This window comes from Pezoporus occidentalis, unplaced genomic scaffold (assembly GCF_034315485.1).
Source record: "Pezoporus occidentalis ecotype Australia unplaced genomic scaffold, CSIRO_AGI_Poc_V1 ctg223, whole genome shotgun sequence".
NCBI lineage: Eukaryota > Metazoa > Chordata > Aves > Psittaciformes > Psittacidae > Pezoporus > Pezoporus occidentalis.
Window position 1 is genome coordinate 215,759 of NW_026914106.1, and position 17,839 is coordinate 233,597.

A 17,839-nucleotide genomic window follows, 5' to 3' on the forward strand; every position below is an offset into this window, starting at 1 on the left:
GGGGGTGGTTTGGGATGCAGGGGGGTGGTTTGGGATGCAGGGGGGTGGTTTGGGATGCAGGGGGGTGGTTTGGAATGCAGGGGGGTGGTTTGGGATGCAGGGTAATGGTTTGGGATACAGGTGATGGTTTGGGATACAGGTGATGGTTTGGGATGCAGGGGGATGGTTTGGGATACAGGTGATGGTTTGGGATACAAGGTGATGGTTTGGGATGCAAGGGGATGGTTTGGGATACAGGTGATGGTTTGGGATGCAGGGGGATGGTTTGGGATGCAGAGGGATGGTTTGAGATACAGGGTGATGGCTCTGGGCTAGAGGGGGTTGTGGGATGCAGGGCGGGGCTGGCAGCTCCCTGGAGGGGGCAGCAGGAGGAGGAAGCCAAAAGCAAATGCTCTTTTGGATCCCACAGTAAAATTAATGGGACAAAGTCTTGAGTCTTTTGGACAAGATGGAGATGATGAACTGAACCCCAGTATTCCCATTGGAGAATGAGAGAAGGGGCAATACAGGAGAAGCTGCAACCAGATGAGCAATTGCATCAAAGGGAGACAAGAAATATGTCACTGTGTAGTAACCTGAGAGACACTGCAAATTGCGTAATTCCTCCAAAAGTGACACTCGTGTCCCAGAAAGGCGCCGGGCCAGGTGGCAGCGCTGGGACGCATCTGCCTCGGGCACAAGCAGAAATATCCCGATGGCTGTGGGAAATGGTGAGGAACCAAATTTAGATGCTCTGAAAACAAGGAGCTCTCAGCCAGGCAACGAGAGGGTTTTTGTCCCAAAACACCGGGTTTTGGTGGAAGTGCTTCCAGGAGGGGCTCTGGGAGGGCAGAAGCCTGTCGGCCTTCCCAGTGCCAGGCTGGGACATGGGGAGACACAACTGGAGAGGAGATCCTAGCCCAGTGGTGCATCCCCAGTTCTGGCTGGTCCATAGGCAGGGATGGTCCCCTGCCCATAGGGAGGATGTGGACCCCCATTTTGCTGCCCCTGATCTGCAATGGGGTGCAGGCAGCAGCCTGCCCACTGCTGGGGGGCCACTGAGCTCCCCCAGTACCAATGAATCAGTGTTCAGTGGCTCATTGTGGAGCCTTCAAGCCCTCCATGAGGAGGAGGAGGAAGGAATCACTGAGATGAATCATTCCCATATTCCCGTGGAGTTGGTGGGGGTGTGTGTGTGAATCTGGGGGGTGGCTGTGGGGAGCTGTGTATGGGGGGGGAGGGGGGGGTGTTGGTGAGGAGTGGGGCATCCATTCCCCCATGTTCACAGCCTCATGCCCTGCCTGCAGAGAACAGCCAGTGACCCCCCCAGCACTGCCTCCTCTCGTCCCAGTGCCAATCCAGTCACAGGCAGTGGGGGTAACCTCAGCCCCAGCCCTGGACACACACTGCCCCATGGCCTGGCATGGGCAGCACACTGGGGACATCAAGGGGACACCCTGGGGATGCCCACGCGGCCGTCCCGGCTGGAGTCTCACCATGCAGCTCCACCAGCAGCTCCCCAGCTTGTCACCCTCATCTCCCAGCCCCTTGGTCTGCATTAAAAGCCCCTTTGTGCCACCCGTGTCAAATCCCACACTGCCATCGTGCCCATCCCTCCACCACCATCCTGCCGGACCCTCCACCTCCAAATCCTCACATCTACCAGTGTGAGGTGTTGCTGCCCACGGCAGGGGGTCGGAACCGGATGACCTCAAGGTCCTTTCCAACCCAAACCATTCCATGATTCCAGGACTCAACGGTTCTACCGTGTCAAACCCTCCAGCGGGGTCCAGCACAGCACAGCCACAGGCTCACCTGAGCAGGGGCGGGGGCCGGGGCTGCCGCCTGCCCTCATCCCACTGCTCCATATTCATGAGCCCCTCCTGCTCCTGCTCCTGCTCCTCCTCCTCCTCCTGCCGGGGTCCGCTGTGCAGTCGGGGCTGGTGCCGTACCTGAGCGCAGCCGGACGCGGCCCCGCCATGGCCGGCGGCCCCCCCGTGCTCCAGCTCTGGCTCCTGCTCCAAGCCGCCTGCCTCTGCTTGGCCCAGATCGTGAGTTCTTTGCTCGGCCCCGCTCCGCGCCGGGCTGGGATAGGGGACGGGGAGGGCACGGAGAAGGGATGGGGGGGGATGGAGAAGGGATAGGGAGGGGATGGAAGGGGACAGTCTCCATCTCCCCGCCACAGACGCTCGCTCGCAGTGCTGGGACTTTTGCTTCTTTTCCCAGCGCATTTCCCTTGATTTTTCCAGGAATGACCCACTATGGGGGGTGGGAGCAGCACCCAGCCGGGACCCCCAGCTCTGACCCAACTGGGATCTCTCCATGCCGAAAGCTGGCTCCAGCCCTGTGGGCCAGGGCCAGGGCTGGGATGCACTTGGGGTTGTTAGTTGACCGGTTGAGTTTTCTTCTCCCCTTGGGCAGCAATGGGGACTCTGCTGCTCCCCTCCCCAGCAGCCGCCGATCTTGTGCCTCCCATCACCTGGATAAATGCTTATTCACTTCTGCTTTGCCGGGTTGAGGGGGGCTGAGAGGGGATCTGACCCTCTCAGGGCTGTGCTGGGGTTCTATGGGTCTTGCCGGGGGGCAGCGAGAGGGACACCAGCAGTGGAAGCACTGGGGATCCCAGCAGATTCTCCCAACTCACCCAGGGGCAGCAGCAAAAGCATTGGAAAGGAACGAAGAGAAGGTGTCGCTCTGCCCCTCGGGGCCAGCGGGCAGGCAGGGTTTCCCCTGGGATGGCACCGACAAGAGAAAACTCTCCCTGCCTTGCAACTCCAAAAATCAGGTGTTTAGGGAAGATTTCGGGATAATATTCCCATGTGGCTCCTGAGCTGCCTGCTGGCACAGACACGGCACAGATGTGGTACAGTCACGGCACAGATGTGGTACAGATGTGGTACAGACAGGGTACTGACAGCATCGCTGCAGAGAGCTGGAGCAGCTCCCTTCCTCTAACAGCCCCCCGGGATGCCCATGGGCTTGTGGTGGCAGGGTCCGGGCAGAGGAGCGGGCTTTGATAGGAGCAAGGGAGCTCCTGGAACAAGGATCCAGTTGGAAATGCCTCTGGCAGGACAAAGGTGCCATTCACGGGTGCTCCCAGGGCCGGGTGCTCGCTCCCAAGGTGAAGCCAGGGCTCTCCTGGCTCCATGAACAAACCAGCATCACTCCTCATCCTGAGATAAATGAGCCTGGAAGGAGGTGGGGGATCGCAGCCATCCTGTCTGGTTTCATTTTCAGGAACACCAGGATTCGGTCTCCGGGACTGGAGTCTCTTCCCCCCCAAACACCCCGTCAGGATAACAGAGATTCCTTTGCAAAGCCGCTCCTGTGGAGTCCTGTGCAAACCTCAGGGCTGGGGCCAGGCTGTGCAGGCTGAATGGTGCTTTTGTGCGCGGTGCTGCGGGCAGCGAGCCAGCCCCGAGCAGGCAGGAGGGAGCCCACGGAGGGGCTCGGGGTCCCCGTTCCATAGGTTCCATAGCAGGGCACCCAAATCCTACCGGTGATCTTAGAAATCCCAGTGCTGGGCCTGAGCCCCGGGCTGAGAGGGGCCATCACCCCATCGAGACCCCGCACTGCTGGGGCAGGAGGGAGCTGTGAAGGGATAGAAACCGGGCAGGGGATGGGGAGCTGCTTGTGCCTCTGTGGGGCAGATTCCCTGGAGTTCTCCATCCGTTCCCTTGCTGAGGGCACAGCCAGGCAGCTGGGGCACACCTCGGATGCCTTGGGGTGCTCGTTCCATCCCAGCTCTCCGGAGATGGGTCCCCATCGAGCTCTGCGCACTGGGCTCCCTCCGACCCCAGCGTCTCCTGGGATCGGTCTGATCCTTCCTGACGGGGGTCCCATCCCTTTTTCCCCTTAGCGAGGGCCTCCGGGAGAGCCCGGCCCGCGAGGCCCCCCCGGTCCCCCAGGAGTGCCGGGAGCGGATGGCGTTGATGTGAGTACGGCCGGGAACCTGTGCAGGCTGGAGGGAGGGAAGGAGGGGACCTGCAGCACAAAGAGGGACATTGTGTCAGGCAGAGGCGCTGTGGAGGGCAGGGAATGCCGGTGCCGTGCGGTTCTTGCGCTGAGCTGCTCCTGGGCTGGGGCACATGGAGCATCCCTGGTGTTGCTGGTGGCCTGGGTGGCAATACTGGCATGGGGGAGCCCAGCTCCTGCACCGTGGCTCCATCCACCTCCCTGGGACAGCAACCTGTGGCTTCCTGACCACCTCTGGAAACGGGGCCTGGAATGGCTTTTGGGAGCAGAGCGCAGGGAGGTTTGGGTGCAGGATGCTCAGGGCACCCCTGTGTGAGCAGCAGAGGATGCTTGGGGGGCTGGGTGAAGGGCTCAGTCCATAGAGGAGCTGGAGCTGGGGGGCTGATGGGGAGCAGGACGCCCAGGTTGGGTGTCCACAGAGCGGAGCTATGGCCAAGGGCCGTGGCAGGGGGCCGTGGCTCCAGATCCTGCCCAGAGGCTCAACAGAGGGATCTGTGAGCAGCAGAAAGGGCCCTTTCTTGCCCCAGGCTGTTATTTTAGTGCTATTTCCACCCGGAGCAGCCGCAGCCCTCCCTGCACCCAGCGCAGCCCTCGCCTCTCCACACCAGCCCCATCCAGATGTGGCTCCTGGGCTGAGGGTTCCAGTGTGGGAAAGGGGATTGGGGATGCGGGTCCCAGCCCCCTGCACTGCCTGGTCAGGCTCTGGGGGGTAACAGACCCTTTACAACCTTCATCCCTTTCCCCAGGGTGACAAAGGCTCTGCTGGAGCCCCGGGGTCCCTGGTGAGTATCCCCCCCCCCCCCCAAGTCATTGACGGTCTCTCCCTGCCTGGAGGAGCATCTTTCAATCTGCCCCTTGCCTCTTCTCTTTTAAAGGGTGTCAAGGGGGAGCCTGGAGCCCCTGGTCCAGATGGGCCCGCAGGGAAGCCAGGCATCGATGTGAGTACAGCCCCCGTGTACCCCCTGGGTTGCAGCAGGGTCTCAGCAAACTCCTCTTCCTCCCTGCATGAGCATCCTTTTATGTCACATATAAGAAAAAGCCCCAGTCCCTTTGTGCAGGAGCTGGAAGCACCTTTTGAGTCACAGCAGGAAATGCAGGCAGAGCTGGGGCAGGGCTGCTGCCTCCCTCCTGCACTGCCCAGCTCCAGAAGCACATCCCCCTCCATCCCACATGGGCAGGAGCCGTGCCAGGAAAGGCACGGCACCAACACCCCAACATGGAAAGGCTTTTCCTTGTCCTTCCCTGCCCTGAGCCCTGGTTCAGCTCTCCTTTCCTCCAGAACAAACCTGGAGCAATCCCGTGCCCCAGAGCCACCCCTTGGTTTCAGAGTCTTTGGGGTTTTGGTTGTTCTTCAATAATAAATGAATAGAATAATAACTGTTATTATAAGCATGCATTATTCATCAGGCTGAGCTGCCTGGGAGAGCTGGGCTCCTTTGAACACTGAGCCGAGCCGGGGGCTCTCTGGGGATCAGCCCCTGGGTGATGCTCAAGCCAGCATCCAAACCCCAGCACGAGCAGGGGCTGGGGGGCAGAGGCCTGCAGTGACCTCCCGCTGTCTCTCCTCCTGCAGGGCCTGACGGGAGCCAAAGGGGAGCCAGGACCCATCGGCGGGCCAGGAGTTAAAGTGAGTGAGGAGCTGCTGCAGGGCTGCGCCCCAGGCTCCCACCTTTCCCCATGGATCCAGTGGGGCTTGGCCGGGCTGGGACCAGCCCCACACTGTGGAGGGGATGCACAGATGCAGGAACTGGGTGATGGAGCATTTGGCAATGAAGGGGCACTGAGGCTGGGTCCGGGGAGGGGTGGATTTTGGACGCTGAGGTAGCAGTGGAGCTCGGGAGCACTGAGAGGAGCAGCGGGGCTCGGCAGGGCCACCCCCTCCTGTTTCACCTCCTGACTCTCCCCTTTTGTCCCTGTAGGGCCAGCCCGGACTTCCAGGGCCACCGGGGCTCCCCGTGAGTATCCACCTCTCCTGTGGGCACCAGTGATGCTCCCACTCCTGGCTCCGGCAACCATGAGTGGGGTGGGAGCGGAGCAGGCATCCAGCCCTCCTGCTGCATCCTTGCTGGCAGGGTGGGCATTGCCCTGCTCAGGGCAGGGATGCTGCTGGGTTTGGGGGGGGTGGAGGTTTGGACCAACTCTTTCTTTTTGTTTCAGGGTCCTTCACTGCCAGGACCACCGGTAAGTGCTGCTTGTGTGGGGCTGGGGCACACAGGGATCTGCTTGGAGTTGCACTGGAAGAGCTCAGGTCTCAGCACCCCACAGCAGGAGGCTCGGTTCTCAATCTCTGTAACTCAATGAACTCCTGTCTTCTCTTTAAGGGGCTTCCAGGCCAGGTTGGGCTGCCAGGAGAGATTGGAGCACTGGGACCCAAGGTAGGGGGCAGGAGGGGGCACAGGAAAACCTTAAAACTCCCATCTTGGCATCAGCATCCACTTCCCTGCACTGCTGGGCTCCTGGCATACACAGGGGTGACCCTGTAATGTGGGGGAGGGGGATCCTACAGTGGGAATAGAGGGTGATGGAGCAGCCAAGTCCATTGGTGCCACCCATTTGCTCCCAGCTCACAGCCAGGGGATGCCCCAGTTCCCACTGCGGGTCTCTGGTGCTCCATCACCCTCTCCATCGGTACCTGCTGCCTCCCACCCCTCCATCTCCTCACTTGGGCTTGTTCTTTCCCAGGGTGACCCCGGACCCGACGGCCCGAGGGGCCCCCCAGGCCCTCCAGGGAAACCCGTGAGTACCTCCCCAGTCACCAGCATTGGCTGCAGGGGGAGAAGCTTCCACCTGGGCCCGGGGCTGGGGCTGGGCTCTGCACACACCTCCCCGTGCCCCCTCCGTCCAGACAGAGCATTCGCTGCAGCACAGCGCTGCTGTTACACCGGCGGTGCTGACCGTCTCCTTCCCTCCAGGGCCCCCCGGGACACATCCAAGGAGTGGAAGGCAGCGCTGACTTCTTGGTGAGAGCTGCCATTACCTTGTCCCTGCGCAGGGTAGTGGCTGCTGGGAAAGCCCTGGCCTGAAATGCAGCCACCAGTGGCATGGGGTAACGGGGCTGATGGGGCAGGAGGAGCAGGGTCCCCAGCCAAGGCCATGCTGCGAGCGGAGGGTCCCCTGTGCCACCGCACAGCCTGGCTGCGGCGCAGGAGCCCGTCCATCCAGCGCCCCTCTGCGAGCTCTGGGGCCTTTCCCAACCCGACTGTGCTGCTTCTTCCCACCAGTGCCCAACCAGCTGCCCACCAGGACCTAAAGGCCCCCAGGGACTGCAGGGACTGAAGGTAAGGGAGCCCTGGAGGTGCCAGGGAGTGAGCAAGGACCTCCTGTGTGCTGAGCAGAGCCTGCCCTGCTCTGGGGCATGGGGAGCTCGGGAGCTGCCCTGGGAACACAAGGACAGGCACACAGAGCCCTGCAGCAAAGGTGCTATGGGAGAGGTCCCCTGCAGCTCCCCAGTTCCACCCAGCCCCTTCATTTGGCCCCTGCCAAAGCCCCAGCCATGAAGCTCCCTGTGCTGGAAAACCAGAGCATTAAATCCAGGGAGCATCCCCACTGCATGCCCTTGGCTGTGGGATGCTGAGCCCCACCATGTCACCAGCGGGCACCCCAGGGTGGGGTATCCTGGACACCGTGGCTCCGGGTGATGGGGTCATCAAGGTGCTGCCTCAACCCTGCTGCTCTGCCCAGGGATGCTCATGATCTTCCTCTTCATCCTTAGGGTCACAGAGGCCGCCCCGGTGCCCTTGGGGAGCCCGGCAGGCAGGGCGGGCAGGTGAGAGACCTCTCTGGCAGCTTCCCAGCAGGAACCAGGAATGCCTGCCTCTGGGAATGCTGGGCTGGACCAGAGGGCAGGAGCTCTGGGGAGAGAAAGGGGGAAAGAAGGAAAGTGGTGGGAGAGGGAGGAGGGAGATCGGGGCTGGGACATGGAGGGCGGACAGCGTGATCTTCCCATGGTGTCTTCCTGGATGGGGACACCCTAATGGGTCCCAGTCAAGGGGGCTGTGAGTGCCCAGGGTGGTTTGTATCCCTGCTGCACCCCAACACTGACCTTTCTCCATTCCTTGCCAGGGCCCCAAGGGTGATGTTGGTATCTCTGGAGAACAAGGAGTCCCAGGGCCCCCGGTAACATCCTTCTCTTTGCAGCTCTACTTGGTCTGTGCTTGGCCCCAGACATGGGGGGGGGGGGGGGGGGTCCTGAGGATCCCCTGCTTCATCCCATCCATCTCCCTCCTCCCAGCCATGGAGCTGCTACCAGCAGGGTGGCAAAGCCACATCCCAATGGAGGCCCCCACAGTCAGCACACATTCACATGGATAACTCGACATCCAGGGATAAATCTCTCCTGTACACTGAGCCCTTACCCCTCCTGATCGGGGGTACCTCATCCAGCTCACTGCAGGGATGCGGGGATTAAAGCTGTTTGCTCACACTGAGCACTTTGAAGAGGAAAAGCAATTAATGGCCTGCACCCTCTGCTCTGGGAAAGGGCAAAACTGCTTTGAAGCCAAGAGCTTTGGCAGGGGAAGTGGCACCGGTTTGGTCCCACTGCCATCATCGAAGTGACAACTGGAAAGGTGCCTGCTGGGGGGCTATGGAATGAGGGGGCTGAAAGACCTCAAACACCTCCAAACCCGCTGGTTTCCAGGACTGCTTCTGCTCTAATTGCACCTTCCCCCAGGCTGCTCCTGGGGCCGTTCCCAGCTAAACTGGCTGCTGTTTCCTTCCCACAGGGACCGCAGGGCTTGAGGGGTTACCCGGGCATGGCAGGACCCAAGGGTGAGGCGGTAAGTGCCAGCTCCGGGGTCAGGGCACCCAGCTCCCCTGGCCGTGCTTCCCAGGAGCATCACCAATGCTGCTTGGCCACCTCGGGGAGCTGGATGCTGCGTCTGGCCAGTGGGATCAGACCCGACTGGGCTCCGAGCCTGGGATGGGAGGAATTGATCCCCTTGTGCTCTCTTTGCAGGGTCCTGCTGGATACAAGGGGATGGTTGGGACCATCGGCGCGGCCGGGCGGCCGGTGAGTGCCCTCCCTTGTCACCAGGGGCCGTGGGGCAGGCAAGGATCCCCACACTTTGCTGCTCAGCCCTCGTCTTTCTCCCTTGCAGGGTAGGGAAGGCCCCAAGGGACCACCCGGGGACCCTGGTGAGAAGGGAGAGCTGGTAGGTATCCCATCACAGCCCGTGCGATGCCAATGCCCCTTCTCCCTGGCATGGAGAGGGTCCCTCGATGAGCAGCTCCTCCCTCTCCCAGCTCCAGCGCCTGCCCCAAGAGGGCGGCTGAAGTGACACTTTGCTCCCTCCTGCTCTAGGGTGGCCGAGGCATCAGGGGCCCCCAGGGAGACATCGGCCCCAAGGGGGAGAATGTAAGTACAGCCGGTGGCACCCGTGCCCACATCTAGGGCTGAACCCCTAGGAAAGGGAGCTCTGTCCTGTTCAGGGCTATCCCGTGTCCTTGCACCCTGGCTCAGCACAAGCCTGGAGCTCTCCTTTCCCTTCCCATCCTTTTTTGCCCCCACCACAAGCCTTTGAGTCCCCCTTGGAGGTGTCAGACCCAGCAACTCCTCCCCCTTTTGCAGGGTCTCCCAGGCATCGATGGCAAAGATGGGACCCCGGGTATCCCAGGAGTGAAGGTGAGATGGCAGGGCCTGCGCTGGCCATGGGCAATGGACACAGTCATAGAATGGCTTGTGCTGGAAAGGACCTTAAAGCCCATCCAGTTCCAGCCCCCTGCCATGGGCAGGGACACCTTCCACTGGAGCAGGTTGCTGCCCCTTGTACCAGTGCTTGCTAGAAGTAACAGGAATGGCAAGCGGCATCCCAGCCCTTGATGCGGCATCTCCTGGCCAGCGGATCCTCGTCCCCACAGGGTCAAGGGCAGTGCCCCACCTCGGCCAGGAGCCCCCGTCCCACCCACGGACACCTCATTGCTGCGCCTTTCTCTGCCATGCAGTAACATCCTGTGTCCCACACAGGGCAGCGCGGGACAGGCCGGACAACCGGGAATACCGGGACACCGGGGACAAGCTGTGAGTAGGGGACCGCGGGACCCAAGGCAGATCTCCATTACCGTGGGGTGCCACCCCCATGCCCAGACAGTGCTGGCACCCACAGGGATGCTGCCCCCATTGCTCTGCAAGGGGTTTGATCCTGGCTTTGTCTCCACAGGGCTTGCCAGGCCAGCCGGGAAGCAAAGGGGGCCCAGGAGACAAGGTGGGTCTGAGGTAGCAGAGCTGGAGTAAACCCCTTGGAGCACCCACGCTGCAGCCCCACTTGCCCTACATGGTGCACTCTGACCACCTCTGTCTGCCTTCACAGGGTGAAGTGGGTGCTCGGGGCCAGCCCGGTGTCACCGGTGCCCCGGGGCAGATGGTAAGTACAGAGATGTCACCGTGTTCCCCCTGGCACAGCCTGGGGTCTCTCTCCTCCTCTCTCCTGTTCTATTTTTCCCATTTGCTGTCAAACAAAGCAGAGTTGGGCACTTTATCCCCCAGCCCTCCTCTTCCCCCTGCCCCACAGCAGTACCCTCATGGGGAACCCCCTGGGGCCACATCCCCAGTGCCCTGGTCCAGCACCTCCTTGGCCATGCAGTGCAGTGGGAGCCAGGAGCACATCCCTGGGGCAGGACGAGGGGCAGGTGATGATGTGCAAGAGCAGCAGCTCCTCTGGGACTTTTCTTTCTCCCTCCTAGGGTGAGCTTGGACCTCGCGGTGAGCAGGGACCTCCGGGTGTCCCCGGGGTGAAGGTGAGTCCCTGGGGCACTGTGGGGATGGGGACAGTGCCAGGAGCTGCCCCTGACTCCATTCCCTTCCTGGTTCTCCGCAGGGTGACCGTGGAGAACGTGGCCCCGTGGGTCCCGCTGGGGAGCAGGGGAAAGCGGTGAGTCAAGGGCTTAAATTCCCATTGAACGGAAGGTGAAACAGTGGCAAGTGCACTGTCTCTTTCAATGGGAAGCTTCAGGGCAGGTTGGGAGCTGTGGGGCAGCCAGAGCTGCTGGAGGGGATGGGGAGCTGCCCAGGCATCTCATTCCCTTGGGAAGGATGCTCTGATGGGAGAGGGGGTCTGCCCCCCACCTCTTTTCACTCATTTTTCTCTTTTTCCTGTGTTACCCTCACTTCCAGGGGCCAAAGGGCGAGCAGGGTCCACCGGGGATCCCAGGGCCCCAGGGCTTGCCAGGAGTCAAAGGAGACAAAGTGAGTGCTGACTGCAGGGGCCGGGCTGCCCTGGGCTCCAGCTCAGGGACGCTGCATTGACCCCCCCTTCTCCTTTGTCCAGGGCTCCCCAGGGAAAATCGGCCCCAAAGGCAGCACTGTGAGTACAGCACCCTCCTGCCCGGGGTGGGGGGGGGTGTCACTGACACCCTGTTGGGCAGGGCTGGCACCCACCAGCACCAGGAGCTTTCTCCAACAATAGCCCAGTGTCCTGATCAAGTTCTTGGTGGAAGGAGGGATGAAAGCGGCTGCGGAGGAGGTGGGTGCTGATGGTGAAGGTTCACATTTCCCCATTGCCTTTCCTGCAGGGAGATCCTGGTGTTCATGGACTTGCAGGGCTGAAGGGAGAGAAGGTGGGTTCCTACAGGTGGTTCCTGGATGTGGGTCTCCTGCCCAGCATGGCCCCTGACACACCAGCATCGCACCCCAGTGTGCTCCATGGGGTGCCCATATCTCCCCCAGGCTGTGTCTCTAAATTCATGCTGTCTCCCCATCTCATTCCTTGTGTTCTGTCCCTAGGGAGAATCAGGAGAGCCAGGACCAAAGGGACAGGTGAGAGATGGGGACTTGGGACTAACCTGTACCTTCCTGCTGGGTGGCTCTGCGGGACCCTCAGTGGAGAAGATCCTCCTGATGAAGGCAGCAGTGATCCACGGAGCTGGTGCATGCTGCACACTGGTGGCCTGAGGAAGTATTTGCTCTGGAGACGGGCTTCAGTAACCGCGTTCAGCCCTGGATTCAAGTTCAGACCCTGCCCGGGGCCAGATCCCGGCTGCGCTGGTTGATGCTGGGAGCGTTCAGGGTCTTGGCACAGGGCCGGGCTCAGCTCCTGATACCTCTCTCCATCCCCCCTGCAGCAAGGCATCCAGGGCGAGCTGGGCTTCCCCGGCCCCACAGGGGACGCTGGTGCCCCCGGTGCCCAGGGCTACCCGGGACCCCCCGGGCCACGAGGACTCGTCGGGGAGCGCGGGGTGCCCGGGATGCCCGGCCAGCGCGGAGTGGCGGTGAGTACCCCAGTACACACAGTACCTCAGTATCCAGGTACCCCAGTACTGCAGTACACACAGTACCCCAGGACTGCAGCAAACAGTGCACACAGTACCCCAGTACACACAGTACCCCAGCATCCAGGTACCCCAGTACACACAGTACCCCGGTACCCCAATACTCTGGTACCACAGTACACACAACCAGCCCCTCCTTACCTACCCCACAGTGCCGTGCTGCCACCGACCTGCAGGGGAACTGCCCCGACCCTTCCTTACTAACTTGTTCCTCTGGGAAACTGCTGTTCTGGTCAGGAGCAGAGCTGTTCCATGAGCAGCCCAGGAGGGCTGAGGACTGAGCCCAGCACCTAAAGGGGATTAAAAAGAACCTGGAGAGGGGCTTTGGACAAGGGGAATGGCTTTAACCTGCCGGAGGGGAGACTGAGATGAGCTCTTAGGCAGAAGCTCTTCCCTGGGAGGGTGCTGAGGTGCTGGGGGATGGAATTTTTCTGTATAAGCCTCATTTTAGACTTGCAAAATGGGGCTGCAGAAAGTTGACACCATGAGCAAGCTGCACCATGAGCTGAGGCTGGAGCACATGCACTGGGACCAAACGGAAAGTAAAGAAGGGTGGGAACACCATTGGGTGCAGGGAGGTGTTGTGGACCGGGATGGCACCAGCTTTGTGGGTACAGATGGTGACAGGAGCGAACTTCCTCTATGGCATGTGCCTCTTCTCGCTGCTGGCAGGGCCGGGATGCTGGGGACCAGCACATCATCGACGTGGTCCTGAAGATGCTGCAAGGTGAGGGGGTGAGAGGGGCACTGCCAGCTGGGTGCTGCCGCCCCATCCCGCCCCACATCGGCCTCTCTCTGCCCTACAGAGCAGCTGGCAGAGGTGGCTGTCAGCGCCAAGAGAGCTGCCCTGGGAGGAGTGGGTGCCATGGGACCCCCCGGGCCTCCTGGTCCTCCGGGGCCACCCGGTGAGCAGGGTCCACACGGACCCATGGGACCTCGAGGTGTCCCCGGCATCCTGGGTGCTGCTGGGCAGATCGGCAACATAGGACCTAAAGGTAGGTGGCGGGTGGCCATACCCACACCGTGCCGGGCAGAAATCCCCCGCGGGGCTCCTGCCGCCCTCGTGCGCCAGTTCAGTCCCGGCGCAGGGGCAGCCCCTTCCCCTGCCAGGTCCGTGTTTCCTGCCGCAGCTCCAGCCCTTCCCTTCCTCTTTCTTTCCCGCAGGGAAGCGAGGCGAGAAGGGGGAGCGGGGAGAAGCTGGCCGCGGCCACCCAGGCATGCCGGGCCCCCCAGGCATCCCAGGTAAGCCCCTGCGCCCCGCTCGGACAGGGCGGGCAGCAGCGCCCCTTGTGCCCCTTCAGCAGGGCGCTGGCAGCCGCTGCCTCGGGATTCCCTGCCCCATCCCTGCAAACGGGTCCATCCCCCACGTCCCCCGCCTGGAGCAGCCCCCGCTCCCCGCCCGACGCCCGCGCACCCCCTGCTCTCGCTTCCCTCTGCCCCGGGCTCGCAGCGCGCCGACGGCCGCTCCCGTTGCAGGTCCCCCCGGCAGCCCGGGCCACGCTGTGGATGGGAGGCCGGGCGAGCGGGGCGCGCCGGGCTCCCCGGGCCTCGCGGGCCGGCCGGGCCTGCCCGGCCCCACCGGGCTGCCCGGGTTCTGCGAGCCGGCCGCCTGCCTCGGGGCCTCGGCCTACGCGGGTGCGCGCATGGCAGAGCCGGGCGCCGTCAAGGGCCCCGCGTACTGAGGAGCCACCGGCGCCGTGACGGACCTGGGCAGCAAACCCGCGCCGGGGCTGGCGGCGGCGACCGGGACACTGCGGACCCGTAGGGACGGCCCCTGCCCGGCCCGGCTGCGGGAGCGCTGGGGTCGGGGTCGGGGCCGCGCCGGAGGGGAGCCGCAGCCCCGGGAGTTTACCTGGAGCAGGTCCGGGGGGGACAGGGAGGAGGAACGAGAGGGCACCCCGCGTCCGTCCGCACCAACGGGCTCCGTTAACCGCCCCCTCTGCCCGTCCTCCGTTCCCCGTGCCCCTTCCCAGAGAAATAAATTGGCTTTTCTACAACCCCTCTCACTGTTCTGTTCTGTCCTGTCCTGCTCGGTGCTGCACCGGCTCGTTGCCTGCTCCTTCCCCCCCCATTCTTTTCTTTGTTAAACAAAACATTGTGGTTTGATTATTTAAGAGACTCACCCGAACCAGCCTTGTCCCCGCAGGGCACTCGCAGAGCTGTAAATCTTTGTAAAATAGGATTATTTTGTAACTGTGAAGAGAAAACCACCAACTTTGTACAACTGGACAATAAAACTGGGATGGATTGTTAATGAACTGAAATGACGCGTTGAGTCCTTTCAATCAAACCAAGGCTACGCTGGTGGGGGGGTATTATTTGAGGGCTGAAGCTGGTTTTCCTGTTGTTTCAAGCCCCTCGTTGGGTGTCTCAATTGCTCATTCCCATCCCTGGGGACAATTTTAGCCTCTCAGAAGTTTCTTTAGCAAAACCTCTTCCTGTTCTCACCCTCTTGCAGCAGTGCAAAGGGGATTTGCCACACCTGATCCCCCCACCATGTTGGAGATGGAGCAAATTTGCCAGCAATGCACCGAGTACCTTCAAATGAGGCCAAGTGAACCTGATTCCCCTCGCAATCAAGTAGCCAGAAAGCTATTAACAGCGTTGCAGCTGGTATTGATCTCTTAATAGTTAAAAAGGAGGCCTGTGGCTCCAGGAGGATCCGCAGGTGTCTCTCTCATTACTGCCATCGACAGCAGCAAGGATTAAAGCTGTGCAGCGGGAGCAACGGGGCCTCGCTTTGTAACATAAATAGAAATCAATTCAGGTTTATTAGCAAAGCATGTTGGGTTTGGCAGCAGAACAGGTCCTGGTGGGAAAGGCTGGTGGATCCCTCCTGCGGCACTGAGCATCTCCACCTCCACCAGGGACATGGCAAAGCACGGCCAAACCAGGGCTCAGGCTGCTTTGGCAGTAGGGGGCTAATCCTGGCAGGGAGGAGGCCCAAGCCCCAGTACTGCTCCCTCCCCCTACACTGGGTATCAGAGCATTTTTCCATATGGATCCTTAGTTTTCCCTGTGTCTCCAGACTCCCCAGAAGGGCCCTGCACTTGTTACCCACTTAAATTACCTTCTCTATGCCCTTTGCAAACCTCTGCCTTGCACTTAACGTGCAATCAGCCAACTTTAAGGGGCCTGTCCTAACACAAAAATGGAAGACACTTGCAAATGTTGTATTTGCAAGCTGGGATTCAATCAGGGAATTGAGGTGGTTGCATATTAATTACAGGCCAGACTCTGGTTGTTTCCAACGAGTGGCAAATGCGCTCCGAATCTGCCTCTTCATCAGAGACCTTATAAATATTCATCCCATAAACAGCAGCTTGAATGCCGTTAGAGACAAGAGGGATTGAAACCCAAGTATCTGTGGAAATGAAACAGCTGGAAAACATCCAATCCCTGCCCCAAACAACAACAAATCATTATTAGGAGAGGTGAAGAAATAGCCTTGTTGAGCACTTGTCTGCATTCGTGGGCAAGTGGGGAGATTCGTCCTGATTCTTGTCAGGGAGGAATTCAGGTTAGCAAACGCTTTCTGGGACAGCCCTAGGCTGAGGCGGTCGCGGCTCCAGCTGCGCAGCACATCTGGGGCCGCAGCACGAAGCCGCTTCAGCTCGTTTGAGCTTTCCCCCACGAGAGGGAGCTGCCTGCCCGCGAATTCCCCCTTCCCAGGGCGCACACGAAGAGGGCGGGTTGGGGGGGCTTGGAGCGAGCTGCTCTGATGGAGGTGGCCGTGGCCGTGGCCGTGGCCGGGGCTGGAGCTGGAGGAGCTTTAAGGTCCCTTCAACCCAAACCAGGCTGTGGCTCTGTGAACAGGGTGACCCCCCCCTCACTCAACCCCTTCCCACCTCCAGGATGAACACGGCAGGAGCACCCTGGCAGAAGGGAACCGGGGTGCAGGGGTTTGCTGCAGGGACAATGGCGCAGTGAGGGTCCAAGGGTTGAGAACTGAGCTGTGCTCCTGGAGCAGGGATTGGGCACTTCCCATGGAAAGAGCAAGGGCTGCCAGAGGCAGGGAAAGTGCCACTGTGCCCATGGGGGGTCCTGGGATGCTCGGGAGGATGGATGCAGGGTCCTCTGCAAGAAGCCCAGGGACTCCTCACTGTTGCATCCAAGTGTGCACATGCCCAGGAGGGCTGGATGGGATCTTCAGCACTGCCAGGGACACGGCTATTGCTGCCCCTGCTGCTGTTCAGGGCTAATTGCAGCAGTGGCCAAGCTCTCCCTTAGCAGCTTTGACCTTCAGCGGCTCCCCAGTGCAGCCAGGAGATGCAGCAGGACCAGCACAGCTACAGCCAGGCTCTGTGCAGCCTCAAGGCCAGTGCCTGGGCAGATTAAAAAGATCAGGGTTTAATTAAAGTGCCAAGGAAGCAGCTGTCTGGAGCTTTTGCTCTTTTCTTTCCCACCTGCTTTTCCCTGAATTGGATATTGTGGGTCTCCCGTGGCTGGGGCCTCAGGGAGCAGGCTCAGGTCCTCATCACCTTGCCTGTCCCACCATCACCAGCAAAGGGCCTAGGGGCTTCTGATCTGCAGCTCAATCTGTTCACTATCCCCAGATGTGCAAGCACCAGGGACCAGGTTACAGCCAGTCATGACTTACTTTCACTATAAAATAATGTGTGGAATCATCTGCAATTATTCCAAGGGGTTTAAGAACCTGATCCCAAGCTTGTCCCTGCAGCTACAAGGACTCCAGGAACTCGGAGTCAAGCAGCATCACCTGCCTTTCATGGGATGAGAAAGACAAAAGAAACAAAAGGAAATCAAGGCAGATCCCTTTAGGTCACAGCAATTATCCCACCAGACCCGCCAACCCCTGTAAGGTCACAGCTTTCCTTCTCCTCCGGGGCAAATAAAGTCCAATTCCTGCAGTGTGGAATAATGAGGGTGCCTCTGATTATTGCCATCCCAGGCTGGTGAGGGCAGCAGTGCTGGCTGCAGTTTGCATTTGGAGAGAGGAGGCATTGCCTCCTGCTTGCTCATCTACGGTCACCCACCAGCACCATCTCACATCCCACCAGGGTGACATTTCTGAGGCGCAGGGGCCACCGTAGGTGCCCGTGGCATGAATAATTCAGGCAATGAGAGAAAAGTTTCCTTGAGCAAACTAATGCATTGATTAGACCAAATTGCTTCCCTTGCCCTCGAGGAGCTAGAAACGAGCTCATCACCGTTTGTTCTTTCTTGATAGGTGATTAACCACATGCGAATATAAAACAGAGCACTTGGGGCACGTAAATTAACAGCTGAGAACTAAGTTAATTATTGGAGGAGCCATAAACCTGCTTATTTTTATTCTTGGGTTATTGTTCGATGTTTTTGCCTCTTAAAAAGAGGGAATTACTTTGAAAATGGCTTGTTCTCTGCTGCTCCTGACCAGGAATACCGGATACAGCTGGGGCACGCAGGGTAAATGTGCTCCATTAGCAATAAATACAAAGGGGAAATGAATCTCCCCTCTCCTGCAGGGAATGATGCTAGCAGCCTTGTCCGTGCCCCAAGGCAGGTACAAGCAGGATGCCCAAGGGCCATGCAGACAGCTGGAGGAGCTGACCCCGCTTCTCCAAGGAAAAGGTTAAATTTGGGCACTGACTGTACCCAAAGCAGCAATGAGGTTGTA

The 17,839-nt window shown here is 60.4% G+C and overlaps 1 protein-coding gene across 1 annotated transcript; it reads left to right on the top strand.

Annotated features, from left to right (window-relative positions):
* Window positions 1–1,602: 1,602 nt before the first annotated feature.
* On the top strand, window positions 1,603–14,023 carry COL9A2 (collagen type IX alpha 2 chain). Its single transcript, XM_062620690.1, has 32 exons — window positions 1,603–2,030; window positions 3,839–3,913; window positions 4,701–4,736; window positions 4,830–4,892; window positions 5,528–5,581; window positions 5,874–5,909; window positions 6,112–6,135; window positions 6,276–6,329; window positions 6,637–6,690; window positions 6,867–6,914; window positions 7,176–7,232; window positions 7,667–7,720; window positions 8,017–8,070; window positions 8,679–8,732; window positions 8,912–8,965; window positions 9,054–9,107; window positions 9,257–9,310; window positions 9,524–9,577; window positions 9,920–9,973; window positions 10,113–10,157; window positions 10,263–10,316; window positions 10,636–10,689; window positions 10,770–10,823; window positions 11,066–11,137; window positions 11,220–11,255; window positions 11,464–11,508; window positions 11,675–11,707; window positions 12,013–12,159; window positions 12,892–12,946; window positions 13,026–13,214; window positions 13,384–13,461; window positions 13,696–14,023. The coding sequence occupies exons 1-32, from the start codon at window positions 1,959–1,961 to the stop codon at window positions 13,899–13,901; spliced, it is 2,073 nt and encodes a 690-aa protein (XP_062476674.1). The 5' UTR covers window positions 1,603–1,958; the 3' UTR covers window positions 13,902–14,023.
* Window positions 14,024–17,839: the final 3,816 nt, after the last annotated feature.

Coding starts and splice junctions, on each gene's coding strand:
- COL9A2 (XM_062620690.1), top strand. CDS start 1,959: ATGGCCGGCGGCCCCCCCGTGCTCCAGCTCTGGCTCCTGCTCCAAGCC. Junction 3,914..4,700: donor CGGGAGCGGATGGCGTTGAT/GTGAGTACGGCC, acceptor CCCTTTCCCCAG/GGTGACAAAGGCTCTGCTGG. Junction 10,690..10,769: donor CGGGTGTCCCCGGGGTGAAG/GTGAGTCCCTGG, acceptor GGTTCTCCGCAG/GGTGACCGTGGAGAACGTGG.